Source organism: Numida meleagris, chromosome Z (assembly GCF_002078875.1).
Source record: "Numida meleagris isolate 19003 breed g44 Domestic line chromosome Z, NumMel1.0, whole genome shotgun sequence".
Taxonomy (NCBI): domain Eukaryota; kingdom Metazoa; phylum Chordata; class Aves; order Galliformes; family Numididae; genus Numida; species Numida meleagris.
This window is the reverse complement of record NC_034438.1, coordinates 56,475,931-56,503,233: the sequence shown is the minus strand read 5'-3', so window position 1 is coordinate 56,503,233 and position 27,303 is coordinate 56,475,931. Positions and strand designations below refer to the sequence as shown.

The window sequence follows — 27,303 nt, the reverse complement described above, 5'->3', positions numbered from 1 at the left end:
GAGTTATGATTGACCTGAAACTACAATTTAGGCTATAGCTCAAATTCTTTTGTGGAAATCCTCCAGCATTGTCTTAGAAAGGCATGTATTTAATTTAAAATGCTAACATTACTTTTAAGCAACTTTTAATCCCTTCATTTTTCTTCATTTCAAATGCTTTCTTTTCTGTTTTCTGTATTTACAGTGCTTGAAGCATCCACATTCTACAGAGGAGAAGTAATCAATTGCATTTTTCCTTAAATGTCAGAAATAGGCCTCACTCTGCTTTTAACAGCCTATGCTATACTCTTCATCTTGAATTGATTAGTATATTTTAGACATTCTTTTCATAACAATGTCATAAACAGAAACATTGTACTGAAGGCATGCACGTTGGTTGCTGCCTCAAAGTCAAACTCCATTGTGTGATGAAGATACTGGCCAGATAAAACAAACTCTGTGCCAAACTAAGCCTGGCATGGCTTCTGGGACTTCATTTAAATTATGTGAGAGATCAGTAGAGTTCTTCAGCACCCATGTCCTCAAGACTGTGTTTTCTTTTTCTGCCAGTTTGTTCCATGTGGCAGAAATGTTTAACTTACTCAGTTAACATAATTGCTGAATTCCACTGGGAAGTGTAAAAACAATGTTGTAGTCTACTGTGTGATGAGTGAACAAACGGAGTTTAAACAGCCATGTTTGTTACATTTTTGGCATATTACTACTGTATGGGAGGATCTCATTGTATTTATGTCAGCAGGAGTTAATACGTGATGTTACACGATAATGGTAAGGCACAAAGAGATGATCAAAAGTTAGGTTTTCTGTGTGGGAAAGGATGGACAAAGGATTTCTTTGTTCCACAAAATCATTACCTCATTTATCCAACTCTTAAGACATTTTCTTGCAAGCTCTGAGTTTTGGTAATTGCTAGTATGTTTGCCGTCTGGTCATACATTGTATATTCTTTTCTGAATTATCACGCTGCACTAATGGAGGTAGGGAGAGGGCATACCACTTGCCATTATAGAGACTGCTTACTTTGCAAACTCCATTTTGGGATTCATAGTCTGCAGAAATAAATAGCAGGTTTTTGCTACAGTTATGCATGACAGCTGTAAAGAGAGCCTGACACAGGAAGGATAGCAGAGATTTTAATCCAAACTGGAAAAAAAGGGCAGTATATCTGTGAGTTACGCATAGATGAAAACCTCAATAATGCTAACAGGTATAACTGCAGAGATAAACTGTGAAGAATGAAGGAGTCAACATAGAGCAAAAGTGGAATATTAGCCATTCAGGAAACACCTGTTCTTCAGCCATGATAAGTGCTATCCGAGAATGCCTCATTTAGTGAAATATGAGCTGAATTTGAGCCATTAGTGTGTGCTTGCATCCCAGAAGGCCAACTGTATCCTGAGCTGCATCAATAGAGGCATGGCAGCAGGGCAAGGGAGGGAATTGTCCCCCTCAGCTCTGCCCTCGTGGGGCCCCATCTGGGGTACTGTGTCCAGGCCTGAGGCCCCCAACACAAGAAAGATGTGGGGCTGTTGGAGCGGGTCCAGAAGAGGCCGCGAAAGTGATCAGAGGGCTGGAGTACCCTTCCTTCAGAGAAAGTCTGAGGGAGATGGGCTTGTTCAGTCCGGAGAAGAGAAGACCTCATTGCAGCCTTTCGTTACTCAAAGGGAGCTTAATAGCAGGAGGGAGACTGACTTTTTACATGATGCGATAGTGATAGGAAAAGGGAGAATGGTGTTAAACTAAAAGAAGGGAGTTTTAGTTTAGATGTTTAGGAGGAAATTCTTTACTCAGAGGGCATTGAGGTGCTGGTAGAGGCTGCCCAGAGAAGCTGTGTGTGCCCCATCACTGGAGGTTTGTTGGGGCCCTGTGTAGCCTGGTATAGTTTGTTGCAGTACATACTGACTAGACCAAACTTACCAGTTACTACATAGGTTGCTCTGAAAGTAATGCCTCCTATTTATTTCAATTGAACCTGCACAGTCTTCAAACTGGTATTGGGCCTGGAGTTACTGTGTTGCAACAGAAAGGTTTTCTTCTTTTCTGACCTGATTCTCAAAGATTGAGACTTTAGGTTAGTCAGCATTGTGATGGTGTGATCAGAGTTAATGGTTTGTCCGGATTCCAGGAAATCCAGAAGGATTCTTTTTTGTCCCAAAAGACAGCGCATGTCACTTTACCCTCTGAGGGCCACATCTCGAACTTTTTCTTCAGTGAGGAATTCACATGTGTTAACTCCATGGACTGCTATTTTGGCTCCAGCTCATAGTGGTGACATGGTGCCTCATGACAGGCAGTGGTATTATTCATGAAACTGTCATCTTCTGCCTATTAGTTCAATAGGTCCTGATAAACTTGCGAGTGGTGTTCTTTTTGTTCCTGTGCAAGGAATCATGGGACTCACCTGGTGCAAACTTTGTGATATTCCAACATTGCCACCATCGTTTCCAACACATTGAAGTCAATATTCAGTTCCATGCAGTTCCCTGGTCATATTCTGCCAATTTGTGCAGATGAGCTAATGGAGATGTTCCTCCTTTTTTGTCATAATGGCTGTGCATGGCTGTCCAGAATGTGACTTGTCTTTCACATTGCTGTCATCTCTGCTGAAACACGCCACCCTCCTTCTCACTGTGTTCACACCTACTGTTTGGTCTCCATAAACATACAGCAAGTGTCAATGACTGTCAATGGGTGCTATTTTTTCCTCATGGAGGAAATCAGTGACACACCTTAGCTTAATCCGCACATCCATCTCAGACACCATTCTGTCAGGCTGCCCCTCTGCTGCCATCTGTCACACAGCAACAAAATGTAATGGGATATTGGTGGGAAGGTTCAACCTCTTCTGCCATGCCACTAGCATCTGCCAACATTGACTTTACGGGTTGACATGATGAAATAGGAGACACCGATTTCAAGAGCAGCCACCATAGTTTGAATGTTTGGTTTTTTTTTTAATGGATGCTCACATCAGCACATAGGCCAGCTTGGGAATTGGTATGAGCAATTCAAAGTCAGTAGAACTGGCTGGTCTTAGTACTGGAAAATAGATCACAGTTTCAGTAGGCATTAATTAGCAGTCTGACAAGTTTTAACTATTGAAGTTGAACCTATTGTGTACAGAATGTGCATGTTACATGTTGCTATCTTAGTGTATATCGAGTAGCACTTTAGCTGGAGCAGAGCTGAGCAGATGGGTGGTAAAGCAGCCTGCCTTTGTATTCATTTTATCTCTATCTTACTCATACGTAAGGTAATATGTAAGTCTTCCTGACTGAATAAGGATTTTCAGGATTCTGTTCAAATAGCAATGTGCTTGTATACAGGATTATGGTAGAATTGCTTCTTCATTGTTACCATAAACAGCTAAGAATAAGTTAAAGAAACGGAACAAAAGAATCAAAGTGCATTTTTTTTTCAACAGTTTCTGTTTGGCCTCTGCTTAAAAAATGGTAATTGTGGCTGTTAAGAGATCCCCTTTCCCAGGAATTCAGGAAAGAACAACTCTGAGTGTTCCACTTGAAATACCTTATTGCCACTGCTACGCAGTCTTAGGAACAGCGTAATGGCAGAAATCCTCTACTGGATGTTTTTTCAGTTCCTCCTTGCATTCTCAGCAATCCATTTCTCAATTACACCCTTTCCCTTCAGACAGTTAATTTCTCTTGCACTAAGGAGAGAAAAACAGCCCATGGCAGAACAACTTGGAAAATACCAAGGTTCTTCTTTCTGCTCCCATTGCTGATGTTGTTAAGTATATATAGTAATTACAGGAGTTATATTCATACTACAAAACAGATTTTTTTTGGATTTAAGCGTACTGAACATCATAGGCACTGACAGAGTACAAAAGTGAGAAGGTAGTTAAATACTAAATTCACAGTGAAGAATGTTTGATGGTAAAATGTGTCAGATTTACTGATTTTATTTGCAGGGTTATGTGGGATCCCATCTTCCTGTCTTCAAAATAATTATTAAAACTTAATAATAATAATAGAAATATGAATTTTTGGATAATTATTGTTACTGCCACGTTATATAACGTGATCTCTCTCCTAGGGTTCTGTATAAAACCTGATAGGATTTATTTTTACTGAGCTTTTTCATTAAGAGTTTTCTGAGAAACAGTGAAACAGTCAGTTCATCAGAAAGGAAAGCTGAACTGGACTGTGTTTTCAAAGGTGCCTGTTTAAAGTTAGCTATGCAAATCCTGCAGGCAGTTACCATTTACTGAGAAAACTGTCTGCAAAAGTGAAGTTCCTTTTTTCATTTGCCATATACTCTCAGGCCTATGAAGACATGGAACATTCTACCTTATCTGCAGCATATTGAACCTCTGTGTGCAGAACTGCATCTAAAGAGTTATTCATAGAAACTCGTGTGTGCCTTAGCCTGACTTGTTAGAAATATAAGAAGTAAATACAAATTTTCTTGACTACAAATTTGTTGTATTGTCAGAAGAAAATTGCTCATATCTTCAAATGGCATTTAGGAAACAATGCATAAAAGATGCCCTTTTAAGAAAGTAGTTTGTCCTTTCAGGCTTTTTTGAGTTCTAAAATACTGATTGATTAACATCAGAAGATTATAGGGCAAAAAAATCTTAGCTTGTAGTGGGTGTATACACCTGTTATCTGTTAGCAGGTTAGGGTGTGTATACCTACATTTGTTAGCTATAGTTTTTAAGCTAACGGTGAAGTTACAGAATCATAGAATTGATTTAAAAGGGACTTTTAAATTCATCTTGTCTCCACCTTCCCTGCAATGAAGAGGGACTCCTACAGCTCGATCAGGTTGCTCAGAGCCCCATCCAGCCTGACCTTGAATGTCTCCAAGGACAGGGCATCCACCACCTCTCTGGGCAACCTATGCCAGTGCCTCACCACCTTTATTGTACAAAACTTCTTCCTTATATCCAATCTAAGCCTCCCCTTTTTTTTAGTTTGAAACCATTTCCCATTGTTCTATCACAACAGACTCTGCTAAAGAGTCTGTAAAGCCCCCCTGTAGATACTCAAACGCTGCTATCAGGTCACCTTGGAGCCTTCTATTCTCCAGGCTGAACAGCCCCAGCTGTCTCAGCTTGTCCTCATAGGAGAGGTGTTCCATCCCTTGGATTATTTTTGCAGCCCTCCTCCATGTTTTGCATGCACTCCAACAGGTCCATGTCTCTCCTGTACTGAGGGTTCCACATCTGGATGCAGTACTCCAGGTGAGGTCTCACCAGCGCAGGTGAGATCTCACCAGCACAGAGCATAGTGGCAGGATCACTTCCCTTGCCCTGATGGCCACACTTCTTTTGATAGACATTGCTGGCTCATGGCCAGCTGTCATCCACCAGTACCCCCACGTCCTTTCAGCAGGGCTGAGCTGAATCCTTTCATCCGCCAGCTTGTATTGATAGCAGGGGTTGCCACAACCCAGGTGCAAAACAACGGATTCGTTGAGCCTCATGAGGCTCACATGCACCCGCTGCTCGAGCCTGTCTAGGTCTCTCTGGATGGCATCTCATCCCTTGGGCATGTCTTCCACACCACACAGCTTGGTGGTCATCCACAGACTGCTGAGTGTGTGCTTGATCCCACTGTCAGTGTCATAGATGAAGACTGACCCCTGAGGGACATCACTCATCATTGATCTCCATCTGGACACTGAGCTATTGACCACCACTCTCAGCACAATCTCGCAACGAGTTCCTTGTCCACTGAACAGTCCACCCATCAAATCCATATCTTTCCAGTTTGGAGAGAAGGATGTTGTGGGGGACAGTGTCAAAGGCAGATGACATCAGTGGCCCTTCTCTTGTCTGCTAATGCAGTTGAACAATCATTAAAAGCCTCTAGTTTGGTCAGGCAGGACCTGCTCTTGGTGAAGCCATGCTGGTTATCCCACACCTCCTCCTTCTCTTCCATGTGCCTTAGCGTAGCTTCCAGGAGGAGGATCTGCTCCATAATCTTCCCTGGCACACAAGTGAGGCTAGCAGGTCAGTAGTTCCCTGGGTCATCCTTTCTACCCTTCTTAAAAATGGGTGTGATGTTGCCTTTTTCCCAGCCATAAGGACTTCACCTGACTACCATGACTATTCGGATATCACTGAGAGTAGCTTGGCAACTGTGTCAGCCCAGTTCCCTCAGGACTCGGAGATAACATCTCATCAGAATCTGTAGACTTATGAATGTTCAAGTTCTTCAGGTGGTCGCGAACCTGATCTTCACTTACAGCAGGAGGGGCATCACTCCCCAAGTTCTCAACTCCAAACTATCTGTTCAGCTGCTGTGTGAAGAGCAGTCACTAATGAAAACTGAGACAAAAGTGTTGCTGAATGCTTCAGCCTCTTCCTTGTCCATTGTTACTAGCTTGCCTGTGTTGCTCACTAGGGAATGTACACCCTCCTGGACTTCTGTTTTCCAGTTGATGTACCTATAGAATCATTTCTTTTTCTTTGCACTCCTTGCCTGGTTCAGTTTCACTTGGGCCTTTGCCTTCCTGACCCCGCAGCCTTGCAGCATCTTTATAATCTTCATAGGGTACCTGTCCCTGCTTATGCTGCCTGTGAAGTTTTCTCTTACTCTTCAGTTTGACCAGCAGGTCTCAAGTCAGCTATACTGGTCTCTAGCCTTTCTTTCCTCACTTTCTACTCCTGGGGATGGAGAGCTCTTGTGCCCTAAGGAAAGTTTCCTTAAAGATATTCCAGCTCTGCTCTGCTCCTTTGTCCTTTAGGACAGATTTTTAGGTTTTTTTTATTGACTAACTCCCTGAAGAGCTGGCATTTGGCTTTCCTAAAATTAAGCTTCCTGCTTATACTTTTTGCCTGTCTGATATCTGTTAAGAGTTTGGACTATATCCTTGCATGGCCACTGTAGCCCAGGCAGTCTCCCATCGTTATGTCACCAGTCAGTTCATTTGCTTTGGAGGGCAACAGGTCCAGCATTTCATCCCTCTGGCAGGGCTGTCTATTACCTGGCTCAGGAATTTATCCTTGATACATTCCAGGAGTCTCCTGGATTGCCTACCGCTCTCCATGATAATTTTCCAGCAGATGTCAGCAGGGTTGAAGTCCCCCAGCAGGAACAAGAGCCTGAGATCGCAACACTTTGTAGAGGTGGAGGAGGAAGCCTTCATCAACAGGTTCTACTTGATCAGGGACAATGGTAGATCCTAACCACAAGGCTCACCTTATTGCCTTGTTCACTAACTATCACCCATAGGCTCTTGAATTGCTCATGGCTACTATTCAGTGACAGCTCTTCACACTTATCTATTCCTTTCTTGATGAAGAGGGCAATGCCTCCTCTCCTCCTTCCTCACCTGTCCCTTCTGAACAGCTTGTAGCTGTCAATAACCACACTGCAATCATGGGAATCATCCCACCAGGTTTCTGTCAAAAGTTGAGTATACTAATTGTCTTTATATTAAATATATGTTAAAATATTTAACACATAAACCCTCAAAGATTAAGATTGAGATTAGCATAGAGAGGCAAGATAGCTCATACAATTCAATGATTTTCAGCTTCTCACCATACACAATGAGACCAATTGTGTTTTTATCAATGGACAAGCGTTATGCTGTGTAGCATAATTCAGACTGGTTTTTCAGACCTCAGCAGAACTTGATGTTTATTTGTTCTTTTAACACCATATGATTAACACTGAAAGAAATAAATGGGATCACTAAATCTTAAAATGTTGTTCTATTCAAGGCTTCATTGATGCCTTTTCTCTTTTGGGAAATTATTCACTTCCTGCTGTTACTACCATTACTTTATTATCACTTGACATTTTTGACTTACAAAACTGAGGAAGATACACGGTGATTATTTTTAATCACCTATCTGCTGACACAGTTGGATTAATTTAAGTAAACATTAATAAATAACATAAGGCACATGCATACTGTGTGTCTTGAATGCATTTTGAGGCCCAAAGGTGAAAAGACAAACACTATACTAGTTTTACTCTGATTGGAGCTACTGGGTGGGATGGGTGTTATCAAATAATTAAACTCACATTCTGTCTAGACGTTGCTAAATCATGTCCAGATTCACTGAAGTATTGCAGAGGGGAAAAGTTTGTTTTCTGTGGAAATTAAATTGCACCATGCGCTAGTTATTTTCCAATAAAAGCTTCCACAAATGTAATACCTCCAGTAAAGTCCTTAATCTATTCGTAATCTCTGCTGTGTTTGGACACTATACTGTACTAAATCAGCACAGATGAAGAAACCAAATGCAAACTTTTCCTTCAAATGTACCTAAAAACAACTTCAGGAGTAACAAGAACTGGACTGTTGTCTGAGAAAGTAGTATGCACTTGACCAGAAGAGGTCCTCTGGAAGCCACATGGCTCTCTTTTCTGTGACCTGCAAAGGATACTTGCCTTTATTTTGCTGTGTGGAAAATTATCAGGATCCACTGATTTTTACCTCTTCTATCAAAGAACAAACTTATGAGAAAGTTTACCTAAAACCAATTTCACAGAAGTGTTTCTGCAGGTTTTGGAACAAAGCTTCCAAATGTTCTCTGTGAACATTTGGATTCATGTGAAATTTTACTGTAAAGGAATTGCTGCAATTAATTAATTCTGAACTCTGATAGCTGTCCGTTAAATACAAGAGCTATTGAGAAGCTAAATTTACACATATAAATATCAAGTACTAGTCTGGAGTCAATTCTGCCTTTCTTTGTGTTGAAAGAGTTTCACTGTCTGCTTTCGCACTGCTTATTTCATAGCAGCCTCTAGGATCGTCCATGTTATATTAACAGCCCATTAGCACTTCTTACACATTGATTCTTGTGATAGTTTTGTATAAAAATACTTAGAGAAATACAGAATGTTTTATATATAAACAAAAGAGAGTAGGGGAAAAAAACTATTTGAATGGGAAACACCACACATTAAAATACAACAGGAAATTACTAAAAGTAAGCTGTAAAACCAAAATGGTGAATATATTTTCTAAGAGCATTTATTTACCATTGAAAGTTCAGCCTAAAGGAAACTATGAAATTCTAGCCCTACTTTAGTAAATGGAGTCTATACAGATCATTTGCAGTGCAGCTTGTCCTGGCTGAATAGGAGCTATTTTCTATTGATATTAGTAGTTTGATTTCTGTCCAGAAGGAATGTCCTGCAAGAATTATCACATCTAGTTAAAGTGAGCAACAAGGTAGTCCATATGTACAAATAGGAGTCCTTTCAAAATAAACAGCTGTGTTTTGTTCTGGCCAGTGTAAGGAACAGTCTTAGGTCATGGGATACCGACTCTAAGTTGTATATTATTTAACAGCTGAATAAGTCAAGTCAATACATGGAAAGTTTTGAGTCTGATGGAATCAAGAACAACGTGTGTGAAGGTAAGAATCATAGTGTTGTTTTTGCCTTACCCTATGGTGGTGCTGATGAGAAGAAGTATACTGTGCTTTGTTCTGGTTATTATTAAGAGTAATTTCAGAGATGGCTGTCAGGATGAATTTTTTAATCTTATGTCAAATATTCTTTCTTTTTTGTGTTTGTAGATGTTGATGAATGTCAAGCTATTCCTGGAGTCTGCCAAGGAGGAAACTGCATTAATACAGTAGGTTCCTATGAGTGCAAGTGTCCTGCTGGCCACAGGCAGAATGAGGCAACTCAAAAATGTGATGGTAAGTGATGTGAGACAGCAAACCTAAAAAGTGTTTAAATAAAGCATTAGATCTCTTTGGTAACAGGAGAGAAGGTACTGAATATGCCTATTCAGATCGGACGCTGTAAAGGCACAATGCCATGTGTTTTTTCTTGGGCCACAGCACTGTGTTTCTGTTTTGCTGTTCATATTTTGCATTAAATTTTTCTTCTGTCAGAGTCGTGTGGGTAACAGCAGTGTTCATGCTGTTTCAAAACTTTACAAGTGTTGATGAAGAGTGTGTGAATCTGTGAGCACTATGTTGCAGTAGCTGAGTTACTAGGATTTTGTTTGTATTCTCAAAATTGCCCAAAATACGTTGGTGCAGGTAGTTGTTGTCAGCCTACTATTATGGCGTGAAAAGCAGATATGGTAATGAGTATAAGAAATTTCTCCTGTATATGGTTTATTTTGAAGAGCCTGGGTAAGTTAAAAATATGTAGGAAATTCTTTGCAGGAGAAAAATCAAATGGGCCATATTTAATAAATGTAGTTTAATAATTATAGACCATTTTTACTCAGTAAACATACTAATACAATTGAAAGGAGATATTCTGTGTAGTTTAAAATGATGTAATAGAAAATTGCTGAGTATTTTTCAGTTTGATGAAGAGTTTACTGAAAGAAATTAGTAATCTTAAACTTTAGTCATTGACCTCAACCAAATAGGTAAATATATCCTCTTATTTAAGTTACAGTGATAAAAGGACTGCTTTTTCAAGGCTTTGGTTTGTGGCAGGGCAGCAATTCAAGTATGCTACTATATTTCATTATGCTCCTATTCTGTTACAAACAGACATGTGGTTTGTAGCCTATTTCTGAAGTCAGAGTTTTCTGAATTCACAGAGACATTTAGTAATATCATCAGTTTGAAACGCATATTTTTTATATGAAAACGTTGCAGCTGGTATTATTGCAAGTAATACTGAAGAGCAGATAAAATAAATATCCACAGGTATTTTTCTCTGATTCTGTCCTTGTCTCACCTTTCAGTCATTTTCTTCTTTGATGTTGACCAGTTTCATTTTCTGCTCTTTGTGCAGTGATTTTCCCATCCTGAGCTGTCTTAGGGAAGCCTCTGTATATCTTCTCAAAATCCCACAAGAAACAGTAGGTAATACATAAAGCTGCAACCTCAGAGATAGAACTCTGAAGGCTTTTCTTGCCATGTTTGAGAAGAAATAAAAGCAGCATGTGTATGTGTCCATGCATATATACGTATATATACGCATATTTATACTTAGCTGTATGCAAGAGTGTGCTGATAGGTATCAGGGAGTGCGCAGAGACTTAGCGCGCTGCAGGAAGCGAAAAGTTCACAGTGAAAGCAGCTCCATTTGAACCATTTTGGAAGTAGGGGAATACCAAGAGCTTGACCACTGGAAAAAAGCTGCTGTTGAAATTGCTTGAATCTGTGTCACTGACTCTTAAAATGTGTAATTTCCTTTTTACTTCTGTATTGGGTTAGTAGTGGCAGGAGAAGCAGCTGACATTTCTTTGGCTTTGTATCCCTCATCATTACCCCATAACTTATCTAACTATTCTAGAATAGAATAACTAGCTAGAATAGTTAGTTCTAGAATAGTGTCTAATTAACATGTTCTCTATTCTAGAAGAATTTCTGTTGAATTATAAATGAGGAAGCAGAGCATGGTGGTTAGCTGTCTCATATGATAATTGGAAATTGGAAAGAACCACTGTCTTTGAGGAATTGTTAACTGATTTTCATCTAAAGGAGCTCTTTGCTAGTGCCATTAGCTGCTTTGTATTGTCTTGCTGCAGCTTCACTAATCAGCTCAGAGCATCTTTAAAAGCTCTTGCATATCAAAATGTGAGAAAAAAGTTTATCAACACAGGAGCTGAAGTAGAGCAACTTGGCAAATTCTCCTTCTTTTCAGAGTAGTGATATTTTAAAGTCAATGCTGAAGATGAAAGCATGATAGATGAATGCCAACACAGAGTATAATGATGAAGGCACATGTTAATAATCTAACATTTCTTCATTTGTGCTTTTTTTACTGATAATAGAAGTTAATCATTTGAAAAGGCAATTGGCAGCTATCATTCAAGCATATATGCAGCTTAGTTTATGACTTTAAAAAGCTAGGCTGGATGAGGAGACAGTGAGGTGGATCAAAAAGTGGGTGAATTGCTAAGCCCAAAGAGTGAGAATCAGTAAAGCAAATTGGAGTTGGAGGCCAGTAACTGATGGGTCCAGTCTTGTTTAACAAACATCTTACTTAATGATCTGGATGTAGTAAGGATACTCTATCTGCATTTAGAAGTCATATTGGTCGGTTAGTTTTTGGTGTTTTAATCTTTCCCCAAGTTTAATGGTTAAATGAGAAAACTTACATGTCTGCTTAATAAGAAAAAATGCATGTCTTCACAGGCACATGTGTATAGGTAGGTTGAAATCTTATTATCAAACACTGTTTTAACTCAACAAATGGCAGCCTCAGCCATTCTGTGATTCTGTGAACTTGTATCTCACCAGCTCAGAGCATTGACACAATGAACTGAATTGCTACCTAGACCCATCTTTAATATGACGTCTGTTTGACATGATTTATTTTGTTTAGTATCTTAATGATGTCATTAGCTCTAAAGCAATGTACTTTTGTGACAATGGTTACACAGCATTTGGCTAGTGAATAAATATCTGCTGCTTCCAATTTCTTTGAATAACAGGCCATTTTTACCGTCACTTTTGTGTTCCGTGGGATATCAATAAGTACAGATATCGTGATTTTGAATATTTCTGGCAACACCATATATCTTTCAGCAGAATTCAAGTTTAAGTTTACTGAGCATCAGAACATAAACTACCCAAATTCAGAAACATTTGTAATAATACCTCCAACTATAAGCAGCTATCAGAAAAAAAACCAACAAGTGTTGAATGTTTTCTGGAGTACAACTGTGATGTCTCATTCAGAAGAGTGGAACTGAAAGTGTTAGAACTATAATCTACTAATCATTTCAAAGTAGAAGGAAAGACATCTGTAACTGCTAAACAAACATGTTGTATATTTGATTGTGTAGGCAATATATAGGCTAGAAATGTGTGTCTTATTGGTGATACTCATCTTGGCTGCATGGTTTCAGTTGGAAAGCTTTTCACTGGAAGGTTTTTATTCAAAATGGTATTCTCTGAATTAGAGTTTATTTTGGCAGCACTCTTTCAGTTCAAAAATGTTTAGAATTTATTGTAGCCTGAAATGTAATGATTATATTAACATTAGAGAGTACCTTTTCCATTTTTTTATTAATTCTTATCCTTTCTTATTTGAAATGTAATTTTTTTTTTAATTCTTCTTAATTCTGGGGCAATACCAATTTATGACCAAGCCAACTGCTGTAGTATGAGTTCTAAAAAAAAAAAAAAAGATACATCTCTAATGTCATAAATACATGATCAGAGCAAAGAGAGTATTTGAACATCTGAAACAACCTACTACTACCTGTCTCTGTTTAATAAATTAAATCCTTGTTCAGATGGTGTCTGTAATCTGCCCATGATAGTGCTCATGTGTTACTCCTGTTAACTCTAAAAGATTTCCATGTGAAGGAATCCTATAACCTCTCTGACAAAGATGCACTTTCACAGAGATTCAGAAAAGGCTGGTCGTTCATACTTATCATGTCCAGACAATATTATAAAATGCTAACTGTACTGTGATGTGCCAGCTGGATCCTGGATTTATTGTACTAAACATGGACAGCTGGAAGATAAATTAGCATTAAAATAAATTGTATGCGTAAGTATTGAATATTTGCTGAAGTGTGTAAGTCTCTAATAAGATCTATTAATCTGAAAAACTCAAAATCCTTTCCTTCTGTCTCCATCCAAGGAGGGTTTCAGAGTTAAAAACTAGACTAGGAAGTAAACTAGACTGCAGTAATGTTGGGAACAGCTAGACCAAACACTAACGTTCTCGATCTAAGCCTGACAAAGATAACATTTTTTCATTTACCTTCTTCTTCAGGTACAATATTATGATGAAACTGTGATGCCACTGGACTGATGGAGATATATGGAGATGCCGTATTGACCAGTGTGTATGACTGGAGTTTACAGTGGGATAGTATAGGTTCTTTAGAGAATACATGAGAAATAGAGGCAGATTGCCTTTCGTACCAAAGAGGTGATTGAATGTAGAGTTCTATGAAACAGATGTCAGAGTCACTGCAGATTTTTTGGTCAGAATCTGAGAGGGTGCTAGCAAAAGGTGACATTGCAGTAAGGGTTATTTTTACAGGCCATCAGATGAGGATGGGAAAGCGGATGAAGTCTTCTTAAAGCAATTCAGTGAAGACTGTAGGTAACACTGGTTCTTCTGTGAAAATCTCTGAAATCTGCTGGAATGACAACACTGTGGGACACAAGCTGTCCAAGAATTTTATGGATGGTATCAGAGCCAATTTCTAAATGCAGATACCTCTTAGGTCTGTCAGATGTTGCAGTCTGTTGGAGCTTCTGTTCACATACAGAAAGAAATGGGCTGAGAACGTGAAAGTCTATGACAGCCTTGGCCAAGAAATAATAGAATTCAAGATTCTGAGGGGGGTAAGGAAGGAGAGCAGCAGATTGCAGAACTTGGACTTCACAAGAACAGACTGATTTATTCGTGGGGCTGGTAGTTGGGATCCTCTGGGAAAGCTGCAAAGGAGCTCAAGAGAGCTGGTTGTTCTTTGAGAATATCTTATGCCAAGCATAAAAATGAACTGTCCCAGTGCTCACAAAAGCAAGTAGACTTGTCTAGAGAGCAACTTGGCTAAACAAGGAACTCGTGAGTATTTTTTAAGAAAATACTTAAATTTAGCTTTTTTGCTTTTTTTTTTTTTTGCTGTTGTAGAGAGGCAGGCTTTTCAGCCTTGATTGCTTTTTCCCCAAATGTTGGCATGTTACCAGCATTCTGGAATGGCATTGTATGCAAATAATTGCATGTATTTTTGTTGGCTAATTGTAGATCTGAATTGTGTATATGTTGTTTTTCTCTGGCATTTGGTGAAGTGCTTTGATGCCAAAAGGAGGACTTGCTCTCTGTTATGTTTCCTTCCTTCCAAAAGGGGTAATTAAAGCATTCTTTGCGATCTACTTCTTTAACTCATCTAAAGCTTTTCTTAATTGTTAAAAATATTATTTAGCAGTTCTCCATATAGTATACACAGGAGGAGGTGAATGTATTTTTAACACGTATCTGCTTACAAGTTTGTGGTGCCTATAAGACTACACCAGGTAGAAGTGAAACATCACCTGCAGTCTGAGCCATTTACTGTTTCGTAGTCATACTGCAGTAATCAATGGATTTTCATTTCCAGCCTGGGTGTGAGCCTATGGCAGGACAGGTCATAGCCTCCAGCTTTGTTTCTCCTAATACCCTGCCACTTCCCTCTGTGGCAGAAGCTAGGTACTGATTAGTTTGTGGTCACAACTTCCCCACAGGGAATTATCTGTAGAACAGATCACAGGGTCCAGATTGTACCATCTCTTTCTGTGGTTGACAAACTAGTGAAACTGTTCCTTGTCTATTTCCCCTTGCCTCATAGACAAGATGGCACTGTCAAAATAATACCAGGCTAATACCATGTTTATGTAATGCCAAGAATGCAGCAGAGAATAAAAGACAAGCTACAGTTTTATTTGGCTTTATTATTATTATTATTGTGAATGCTTTGAGAGTTTGTAAACTCTCCGTGTGAGATGTATAGCTTAAAACTATAGCTAGTCCTTCAAATTACTGCTCTTTAAGTTAGTGGGGCTGTTGATGTAAGTGAAGTTGCATGGTTTATAGATGTGAGTTGGATCACTAGGAATAGTATAAGGTATTGGTCTCCTGTGAGTTAGAACCTGTGTGCAGAGAAATGATTTAATAGAAACTGGGTTGTTCAAAGGGAGAGGCTGATTGAACATTGAATGTTAAGACCTTTTTTTTTTTTATCTAACAGTAAGTCTTCTGCTTCATAGGGAGGAGTTTGAGGTTCCCTGCTATATCCTTTGGCCTTAGACTTACAGATGTGCTTTGTGGATTAGGGTTTTCTCTCCTGTTGTTCCTCCTGGAAACAGCAACTGTCATTAAGACTAAGTGAGAATGATCATGTCGTGTTTTTTTGTGCTATAATGGACATTGTTAGAGCTGTCTAAGCAATATATGTAGCGTTGCTTTGGTATTTGTTTGTATTATATTTGCATTATATTCCCACATTTATTTCTTTTTTAAAAAGATCATTAAGGAGGCATATATTCACTAATAAGATTTATTTTGAGCTTCAAATTTTAGTTTACTGACACTGACCTTTCAGAAATTAATGGCAATTCTACATCAGTAAATAGGATTTAAAAGATTTCTGAAGTATTCAAGAACAACTCCTATGAGTCACTGTGTCTGTATGCTCCCACATGTAGAAATGAAACTAGATAGCTTAGACTATTTGGTAAAATATGGTCTTCAAAATTAATCCACTTCAGTGGTCAGTGTTACTACTTCTATTTATAAGCTCATCTGTATTAGTGATTTATAGACTTTTGACAGTAGTCAGTGAGGTTCCTTTCATTATTCCTGGAAGAGTTAAAGGTACAGAGGGGAGAAATTAAGGTTTTGGTTGTGCTTGCTGGTTTAAAAGGTGGACCTCTACTTGTCTGTACGAGGGCTACCTCCTAATTTATTATATTGGCCCACAATTTCAGAGGCAGATGTTGGTGGTATGGCAGTAGAAGTTGAACCTTCTCGCCTCTGAGATCATGGGCCAACATAATAAAGTAGGTGGGTTTACTTTCAGAGCAGCCCTTGTAATATTTCCTTGAGGTTCAAGATGTGCTTCAAGTGATGGTAGAATAAGGGAGTCTTCTCACATGATTATTGATTGACTCTGCCGTCAGAAATGTGTCACTTTCCAGAAGTAAGCTGCTCCAGCACAGTCTTCCTTTTGTCCTGTTTGTTGCCTTTCTGATGCGATGTTTTAGTTTCTGTGTGCACATACAGAAACTTTAGAAGACTTACAGGTTGTGAAAGACATTTGCATGAAAGATCCCAACGAGGCATCCAGCCAGTTCTGTTTCTGTTTTGATTTATACATGTTGTTCCATTTCATTGGATTAAACCATATGGTAAGCAGCTCACGACATTATATACACTATCTTCAATACAGTAAAGTAGTACAAGATTTCAGAGATTTCCTGGGGAATTTTTTGGTTTAGACTTATACCATCATTTTGAATTCTGGAATCTCTATATTGGCTAACTATGAAATCTTGGGTGAAAATATTATTTCTTAAAAGTGTTTTGATTTAGCAGAAATTACGTTTTCTTTTGTACATACTTGAACCGCTGTCTCAAATGTGGGGAATAGCTGTTATCATTCCATAACTGTTTTAAAGTAAAATTTAAACTTTGAACATCCCTTGAAATGTTCAAATAGCCTTGTTAAAAAGACAGAATTTTTACTTTTACTTCTTTCACGTAGTGTGAAAGAAGTAAAAGGGTCTTAGGATGCTTATATGTGTAGAGTATGGTAGTTTGTAGAGATGTGGCATGTACGATAAGTTGTCTTTTCTCCAGTCACTCTCAAAAAGGTATGACTGTAGGGATAGGCAGGGTGCTTTGCTAATGTTCACTTTACAAAGAACGGTTCTTACATTCTTCCTGTCCTCCTGCAAAACTTAATTTTCCTTGCAATTCTTGAATGTCTCCCGTAGATTCATATCTAATGGGTGTTCTTTAAGTGTGGACTTTCCCAGACTGGGGAGTTACCTTTCTAATAATATAGAACCTATGTATGCCAGATCTTTTTGGCACACTTTTATTTTCTTTGAGTTCTGAGTATGGAGAATGTAAATGTAACAGGCGAGGAAGTACAAACACACATGAAAGCCTCCTAAAAATAACACTGGATAAGGTTTATTTCTCAGGTACTCATTAACCTCAAGGCAACTTCTAGAGCAACAGCATTGAGAAAATGATGGTCTGTATAAAAGTGCAGTAGGGTCCCAAGACGTCACTACTAGGAATGTGAAGAATCAGTGTCACCACAAGATAATTTCTGCCATATGGTTTTTCTAATGCTTCTCTGGCATTATTTGAGTTGAGACAGTCGGGTTCAGCACTCTGGTTTATTTAGTTAGTTAGTTAGTTCATTTCCCAATGTAAAAGAGACTGCACCCAGACCTTTACTAGCAGGTTAAGCCATAGCCTTTTACTTAGGACTACCTTTGGTATGAAGCCGTGCAAAACCTGTGGCATCTTATCATTCGAACATGAAAATGTAGCTCATGTCAAGCTATTTATAAGGTTGGTTTTGCTCTGTTGTGTTTGCTTCGCATTTTTAAGCCACAGTCACACTTCATCTTGGCTGACAGTCAGTTAAAGCCAAAATGAATCTCACTAATTAGACCTTTAAATATTCAGAGGCCTTAAGATTTTTTCACAGTTTTGGAATGAAGAGGTTACTTAAAGTGGCTCATTTGTATAAATGATTCTGACACAGTCTTTATTCTCATGCTGTTTTCCTTAATTGTATTTCTTCCATCCCAGCTTGTTCTGCTGTGCTTCACTTCTTAAACAGTACAGTCAGATAGCTGCCTCCCATTGCTTCTGCACTTCATTTTACTTTGTGCTGGGACACTGCTCCGTGCTCTCAGTCCTGGCTCTCAGTGCCCTACTGCTCCTCACTGCTTGCAATAGCTAATTCATCAACTTGATGCCATCTCAATTTCTGTGTGGTTGCACAATTTTTCAGTGTTTGGATGAGACCACTGCTTTTGGTTAACAGAAATGCTTGTATGGATTAAAAACACTTAAAGAAAATGTGAAAATGTGACATTTGGTCTATACTTCCGAAGACTGTGGCCAAAATTCTTTCTTACACCTGAAGTATTAGAAGAAAGACAGAAATCTATTAGATCTGATGAGCAATACTTCTGTGGTCACAGAAGCCTGGAGTTGCCATGCTTGGCATCATCTTTCATTCAACTCAGAAGCAGGGTATATTCTTTGGCATTGTGTTGCAGCTGCCACATAGAGATGACACGCAGTATATGTCATCTAGAGGAAGTCTAGGTCTGCCTCTCCCTGCACTCTGAGGCTTGAAGTCGTGTATATTTCGAACATATAAGGAAAACCTACCTTAGATGATAAATAAAATGACTTGCACATGCTTCCTTCACAGCAGTTTATAAGCACTTGCAGTATATTATTAAATCTGAGCTAAATAGCAATTTCGGAGTGGCTATCCTCCTTTTTTAAAACAATAACTGGAAGTGTTTTGCTCATTGTCCTATCTGTTTTCCTTTTTGGATAGATATTGATGAATGCAGCATCATCCCAGGAGTCTGTGAAGGCGGTGAATGTTCTAACACAGTGGGAAGTTATTTCTGCCTCTGCCCCCGGGGATATGTCTCATCTACAGATGGCTCCCGCTGTATCGGTAGGTGTTCCATCCTGTAGACTTGAAGAGCTCTTAAGGTCACTGAGACAAGTAACGCATAGCAGCAGGACTTCTATCCCAACCATCTAGCATTTTCCCCCAGGACCTCGGTGTCCTCACTCACTAGCATAGCTCTTTCCCGATGACTTAAAATGCATAACGTTATCCTCCTCTGATGATTGCCACAGCAGCAATCTTTATCAATATTGTTGATTGCTCTATGTCACTGTAGGCAGGGAACTCTCCAGGGGTCTGGGTTTGGGTCTGGGACTTTAGAAACCAGTGTAAGGCGTTAAATAGAGTGTTCTGAGTTGCCACTAATTAGACTAACATACCAAATGTTAACTTTCATTAGACTGCAGCCTTTACAGGGCAATTTGTTTAAAAAAATCTGTTTCAATATTTACAAGAAAGATATATGCTTAGTTTCTCAGGTGGTAATGCACTTCATGGATCTTCTTATTGGGTTTCTTTTATACAGCTACACATATGCTGAATATATAGTACAAACTACACTGATGAATTAATGAAAAATACACGTTCAATAAAAGTGTATTTTCTAGCTCTTTTGCGGGTATTATTATTTCAGATATCTCAGAGCAGTTTGTTCTCATGTTGGGAAAGGTATGGTAATTCCGAACGGAGTTCTGAATTACAGATACATGGTGTAAGCCAGCAGCAACACAAGACCTGCAAGGGATTTCACATGAATAATTTTTTGCACAGTATAGTCAGTTTTTATTATCAAGGCTCATGTGAGGAGTGCCACGCTTTAAATGTATTGTGCCTGGTCTCAGGAGTACTAAGAACCTATGATTTCCAAGGTGTTCAACATTTTGATGGATTTTGGCATGTTTTTACAATCCAGTTTTTGAAGTCAGCTTCCAAAACCAGTTGTACACAGAGCGCGTGTCCTAATCTGGTAAGGCAGGCTCTTGTGTCAGAGTCTCCTTCCCTTAAATTAACATTTGTCTAGAAGTTCTTGTACTGTCAGAGTTTACGCTGCTGGATAAAATAGTGCTTAAGAGAAAAGTGAGGAATGTAATCACTAATACAAATTACTGTATTTTCACCAGTTTAAGATAAATACTTGCTTTTAACCAAAATGTCAGAATGTATCTACTCTGAGGAAGAAATCATTTTATCAATATGCTGATGCTATAGTTGTTATATTGTCCTGTTTTTTGTCACAGTGGGCTTTTCATATATTTAGTTTGTATTTGTATTGCTTGGTATCCTTTCTATCAGCCATATTTCTTGTGAGCTCGAGCGGACTTTAGGATCTTAGGTGCATTGTTAATACACTGAAGTTATGACTTGAATTAAGCCCTTCAACTCTTAGCCACTCAGATGCTTTCAGGCACCTAAGATGGGTAAATATCATTGCCACAGCTGCATCCTAGGGGAAGGCAGCTGGAGTAGAGGCATCTTGCTGATAGCGGAGGGGAACTGTGGACCTGTTTCTGGGAGGTGGGGTGGCTGCTGGCTCAAGGCTTGGTGCAGGCCCAGCTCCCGCTGTTCTGGCAGCCACGCTGAGTACTGCAGCATCTTTGGAGATTAGAGCAGTGTAATGCTTTATGGTTAAAACTGTGAGAGTGATAGGTTCTTCAGTGTGCTGAAAGAAGAAATCTTTGACGCCACTCCTCACCCCAAGCCTTCTGCCATAAGTATTTTGTAGTTCCAGGCTCTTTGCCTTTCATTCTAGAACCCTTTTCTATGAAATATTTTGGCCTTTTCTTTTTTAAAGATGAATGAAATCTCCTGATGTTCAACTAAATGTTCAAAAGACTTCTTAAACATAGCTTTAGGAGTGAGGGCCTGTGATTTCAAAAATGCTTTTCATTAGGATTTACGTTTTTGACCTTAGCAACTGTTTGTCTATGTTTTATATAGATATAGATTGTATCTTAGGGTTATCTTAGAATTGTAGAATGGCTTGAGCTGGAATGGACTTTAAAGCCCACCCTGTCCCAAACCCTTGACTGCCCAGGCCCCGTCCAACCTGACCTTGAGCACCTCCAAGGACAGGGCGCCCACAGCTTCTCTGGACAGCTGTGCCAGGGCCTCACCGCCCTCTGAGTAAAGAATATCCTCTTAAAATCTAGTCTAAATCTCTCTTCTTTTAGTTTAAAGCCATTCCCCCTTGTCTCTTCACTATCAGACTGTGTAAAAAGTCAGTCCCCTCCTGCTTATAAGCTCCTTTAAAGTACTGGAAGGCCACAATGAAGTCTCCCTGGAGCCTTCTCTTCTCCAAGCCAAACGAAAGCCCAGTTCCATCAGCCCGTGTTTGTAGGAGAGGTGCTTCAGCCCTCTGGTTATCTTCCCAGCCCTCCTGAGGGCACACTTCAACAGCTCTGCATCCTTCCTGTGCTGGGGGCCTCGGGCCTGGTTGCAGTACTCCAGATGGGGCCTCACAAGGACAGAGTAGAGCGGGACAGTTACCTTCTGCCTCACGCATACTGTTTTATTTTACTGCTTATGTTAATTGTTGGAAAATGAGCAATTAACTTGATTTTCTTCAAGTCTTCCATTTAGCAAATGCATGTAAATGTACTAATCATTTTACTGTTGTTACATTGAAATATATAATTTTCTCCCATTTTTGATTGTTCAATAGCAGAGCAGACTGTGATATAAAATATTTAGATGCCGATCATCTATTTTTTCAAATTTTATTATTGGCTTAGCCTTGTTCTTTTACAAGCTGTACATCAATGATGCTGTTAGTAAGTAATACCCATAGTGAATAAGGATAGATATGATTGGGACTACGCTGACAATCACAGAATGTCTGAGATTGTCAGGGACATCTGAGTCCATCCAGTCCAACTCCAGCTCCAGCAGGGACACCCTGAGCAGGGTGCCTAGGACCACAGCCAGCTGACATTTGAAGATAACCGAGGAGGAGACTCCACAGCCTTTGGGCAGCCTTTCCCAGGGCTCTATCACCCACACAGTAAAACATGTTCTCTGATGTTCCGGAGGAACCTCTCGTATTTAAGTTTGTGCCCATTGTTGCATGCCCTATCAAGACCAAGAAAAGGAGAAGAGCAGGTAAAGGGGAATAGGTAATCAGCAAGGTCCTTATGTCCTGTATACAGGAGATTCCTTGTCTGGGATCTGAATCTGAAGAAGGTGCTATTTGCTTTCTTCTAAAAACTTACTCAACAAAGTCCGAAATAACTGTATGTAATATCCACAGGATTTTTATTCTTTCCAATACTTCTGTACTGTTTGTTGACCAAGCCAATGGAAAAAGTGTACCTAGTTCATTCCACAAAATAGTCTGTGAAAGAAATTGGGAACCTGTCATGACTGGAAGGAAAGATGAGTTTGACAACTAGATGTTAGATTAATGCAACACTAGTATCACTAATAATAAACAACCCTGAAGTAAATTAAATGTAGAATGGGTTGGTGCTGATCACCTCAGATAATTGTTGGATGTTTTGCTTTGTTTTTTAAACGCAGCACTTCAAACATTTTAGTGCTTACATGAATTGAATTAGGGAAAGTAGCTTTGGGAGTTCATGTGACTGTTTTGTGTTTTCTTTCTAAATTAACTTCCAGATCAGAGGGCAAGTACATGTTTCTCCAACCTAGTGAATGGCCGCTGTGCCCAGGAACTTCCTGGTAGATTCACCAAAAGGCAGTGCTGCTGTGAGTCTGGCCGGTGCTGGGCTATCGGATCTGTTCCAGAGATGTGTCCTGTTAGAGGATCTGGTGAGTGGTCTGGTGGGGTTTTTTGTTGTTGTTTTTTTTGTTTTGTTTTGTTTTCTCCTTGCTGTCCCTTCTACTTGAGCTGGAGATCATTTTAAACTACTTCAAAATGCAGGCTAAAAGGAAAATTATTTAGATTATTACTCATTCTTGTGTTTTTAATAATGATATTTCCATCTGTGAGCCATTTTTTTCTGGTCTGTTATTGTTTGGGACTAGTTTCTTTAACGTCCTTTTGTTGACATTGGAAACAATTCTCGGGAAATGGGGAAGATTTTGTGGTCAAGCTCAAAGAGGAAATAACTCTGAGGGTCCATAGTTCAATTCCATTTAAAGGAACAGCTGCTCTCTCTTTCCATAAAATTTCATGTTACTTTGAACTAGGAATGCATCAGTATTTCATTTATTCTTTCAACTCTATACTCACAGAACAATATTCCACATCCCTCATGAAATGTGTTTCCATTTTATCTTTATCAAAATCTCTAAGGTATGAGGGAGTTAGTGCTGTTGGAAATGTATCAACAAAATGGTTCAACATATAGTTGTAAATTAAGATATTTCCATTTATTATTCTTAGTGTCCTTCCTTAAATAACACCTGTCACAACTGTGGAATTCCCTTGAGATTAGAAATGGGAGAAGGAACACATAACATTAAAGGCAATGAGGAGCCAGTGGTTCTGGTTGCTGCAGTGCGCAAAGATCTGTATCTTCCTAATAAGCTGAATTTGAACAGTTGATTTACTTTATGCATCTTTCTGTGTTCCTGTTCAATAGATGAACACCACAGACTTTGTGTGGATGGTGTGCCTGCTGGAGGCAGTACCAGAGGTGGTGGCGGGACAGGAGGAAATGGATTCCTTCCCGGTGGCAATGGCAATGGCTACAGTCCAGGAGGAGCAGGATTCATTCCCATCCCTGGAAGTAATGGTTTCTCCCCAGGTGTAGGTGGAGCAGGGGTAGGAACGGGTGGTCAGACCCCCACTGGAAATGGACCAATAATTACAGGGCTAAGTAAGTATTGGTGTTGTTATGACTTAATCTCTTTTCTGATTCACTCTTTTTTTCCTGTTCTTCTGCTGTATTTTTATTCTGAAAATGACACTATGTTCTTTACACGTGTTCTTAACATTCCTTTGCATGCAACCACATATGGGAGACCTTAAATGATATAACAGGGAGTTAGGGAGCCCTTTTTCCAACAGGAGTTCAGATGTATGGATTTTTTTTCTTCAGTTCAGTTAGAGAGTCCTCGAGCCTGTAGCCGCCTTTTGAGTTTGTGTTTACAAGTTGTTTTCAGTTACCACACGACTTATTCATAGTAAGTTTTGTGTTTATCACAGTCTCCTGATGGTAAAAGCTTTACATTGACCTATCATGTCTTATCTCTATGCCAGTTTATCTACTGATTATATACAGCTCATATGTTGGCTTCCCACTTTACCATGAACATTTGAATTTTTCCAGTTGTGCTGGTGCCTGCTGATCTATCTTGTTCAGCACTAATGAAACTCCAAATTCCAAAGTACTTTCAAAATTCTTTGCATTTAAAATAAATTATTCTCTTTCATTATTTTCCCAAATGTAAAACTTACCCATTCTGCAGGAGCACTTCCTTGACTGGAAGCCCAAAGTTGAAGTCTCATATGTGTAACGTTTAGTTGTTCTTGAAAATATAAATGTTTGTCTTATGTTCTGTTGTTTGTTGTTTATATTAGCCATACTCAATCAGACAATAGACATCTGTAAGCACCATCCCAACCTTTGTTTAAATGGACGTTGTATACCAACCATTTCTAGTTACCGTTGTGAGTGTAACATGGGGTATAAGCAGGATGCAAATGGTGATTGTATTGGTAAGTAAAAATTTCTTAAATCCGTTATTCATTTTTAAAACACTAACATTTTTCAGCTTTTTTTTTTCCAAGAAAAACGTATGCTATCTTTCTTCTACAAATGTCATTATATGACTAATATTGCTCTTGTGAAAGAGAGTGCAAGGACTGTTGTATTACTTACACAGAATAGTTTATAATCTTCATGAGAGTTGTCTGCTTTCTAAAAGAAAATCTTGACTCAAAAATATGTTTACTGAGTATCAGTCTACTTGAAGGATATAGTACATTCAGCACAGATTCTGCACTTCTGTTCAGTTACTACAGACATCACTCTTCCACTGCCAAATGTTCTTGTGAGGAAGTTGTATGAAGAAAAGAATGTTAATTTAGGATATAACTTCCTAAACAGAAAGGATCCTAAGGTCATAACTAGAAAGCTGTGGCTCTCTTGAATGAATTAACTTATTGATTCTTTTTATAAAGAGATTTGAAATCTATGAATGAAAAATACTATTTAAGAGTTTATACATATATACATGTATATATTATATATAAAATCTTGTTACTGGAACTGTGCTTTTGGAATTACTTTCCAGTGTGCCCTGGATTAGTGAAAATGCAGATTCAAAGAATCACAGAAAATTTTAGTTCCTAGAGTCATTAAAATAATGTTATAATCCAAGACCATCAACTAAATGCTGGGAACTACTGCAGCTCTGAATTGCACATTCTTCCATTGCCCCCTACGTTACAAACTGAGTACCAGGACCTGTCTAGCTTGGCAGACTGCCTTCTGGAGAAATGAAATGGGACAACAGTTGAACAGTAGTTTACATTGCATGCCTGTTTGTTACTGATGTCACTGTTTTCCTTTCCCACTCCGATTTGATGTGTCCCTTGGGAAGACGTTGAAGGGATCGGAAACACAGGTAGTGTTCTCTTTGATAATCCCAGTGGGAAACTGGGACCTGGGCAGAAGGAGGAGAATGGACCAGCTGAATGTGTGGCTGAGTGGATGTTGCCACACTAAAGGTTTTGGGTGCTATGATCTTAGATGCATCCTTGATAGATCAGGCATGTTGAGATTGGAAGGGACGCAACTGAACAGGAGAGGCAACAATACACTGGGCAGCAAACTGATTGGGCTCAGCAGCAGGGCTTTAAACTTGATTTGATAGGGAAAAGGGTTGTGCTGCTGAGTGACAAAGGAAGAGCCAGGGAACAATGTCACTTTAGGAAATAGAGGGGGAAAATCTCAGATTTGTCCCAGAGGATTTTGGGAAGATAATGCTGTTGGTGCCCCAGCTGAAGTGGCTGTACACCAATGCATGCAGCATGGGAAATATGCAGGAGGAGATGGAAATTGTGGTGCAGCTAGAAAGCTGTGACCTAACTGCTATTACAAAAACATGGTGGGACAAATTGCACAACTGGAATACTGCGATTGAGAACTGCAAGATTTTTAAAAGGGATAGGCAGGGCATCACAGGCAGAGGAGTTGCCATCTGTGTTAAGAAGTGGATAGAATACAGAGAACTGCCTCTCAGAAACAGCCACGAAAGGTAGAGAGCTTGTGGGTTAAAATTAGGGACCAAAAGAGACATCTGGTGCTGGGGCTCTACTACAGGCCACCTGATCAAGGGGAGCCTGTTGACGAGGCCTTCTTTCCTCAGCTACAAGATATGTTGCACTTGCAGGCTCTCATTGTCAAGGGGGATTTCAACTACCTGAATGTCTGCTGGGAAAGCAGCACAGTGAGCTTTAAGCAATCCAGGAGTCTCCTGGAGTCTGTTGAGGACAACTTGCTGGTCCAGATATTGGACATACAAACCAGAGGTGAAAGTGTTACTGGACCTGGTCCTCGCCAATGTAGAGGAGATCATTAAAGACTGGAGGCAGTCTGGGTTGTAGCGACTACGGTTGAGTTTGTGGTCTTGAGAAACATGAGCCTAGCAAAACATAGTGACAGGACCCTGAACTTCAGGAGAGCAAAATTCTGGCTCTTTAAGAAATCAGTGAACGGGATCCCCTGGGGAACTATCTTTAGGGACATAGAAATGGAACAGAGCTGGCAACTCTTTAAGGACACCTTTCTGAGAGCAGAAGAACTCTCCATCCTCACATGTAAGAAATCAAGAAGGGGAGGTAGTAAACTGGCATGGCTGAACAAAGACTTGCTGTTCAAACTGAGGGAAAAGAAGGAAATATACAGGAAGCAGCGATGTGTGGCCTGGGAGGAATGGATGGATGGCACCCAGACATGCAGAGATGGCATCAGGGAAGATGAGGCAGAGACAGAACTGAACTTTGCAAGGGTTGTAAGAAGGGATTCTACAGGTACATTGGTCCGAAGAGATGTGCCAAGAAGAGTGTCCCCCCTCAGATAGATGAGAAATCAGAGATAGAAACAACATACACAGGGAAAGCTGAGATACTCAGTGAGTTCTTTGCTTCAGTATTTGCTGGCAGTCAGGCTTCCCACACCTCTCATGTCCCTGAACCCATAGGCAAGGGTTGGGGAAGCAAAATCCCCTCCACTGTAAGAGCAGAAAAAGTCTGAGACTACCTCATGAAACTGAATGTGTACAAGCCTATGGGGCTAAATGACATGCAATCCAGGGTATTGAAGGAACTGGCTGATGTGGTTGCCAAGA

General features: G+C 39.6%; 1 protein-coding gene across 2 annotated transcripts in view; it reads left to right on the top strand.

Moving 5' to 3' along the window:
- FBN2 (fibrillin 2) overlaps positions 1 to 27,303 on the top strand; it is a 172,831-nt gene that overhangs the window by 43,807 nt on the left and 101,721 nt on the right. For both annotated transcript variants that reach the window (XM_021381204.1, XM_021381203.1), the window contains exons 7-11: positions 9,518 to 9,643; positions 18,964 to 19,089; positions 22,660 to 22,812; positions 23,589 to 23,825; positions 24,530 to 24,667. In XM_021381204.1, the coding sequence (XP_021236879.1) occupies positions 9,518 to 9,643; positions 18,964 to 19,089; positions 22,660 to 22,812; positions 23,589 to 23,825; positions 24,530 to 24,667 (780 nt within the window). The remainder of the gene's footprint in view (positions 1 to 9,517; positions 9,644 to 18,963; positions 19,090 to 22,659; positions 22,813 to 23,588; positions 23,826 to 24,529; positions 24,668 to 27,303) is intronic.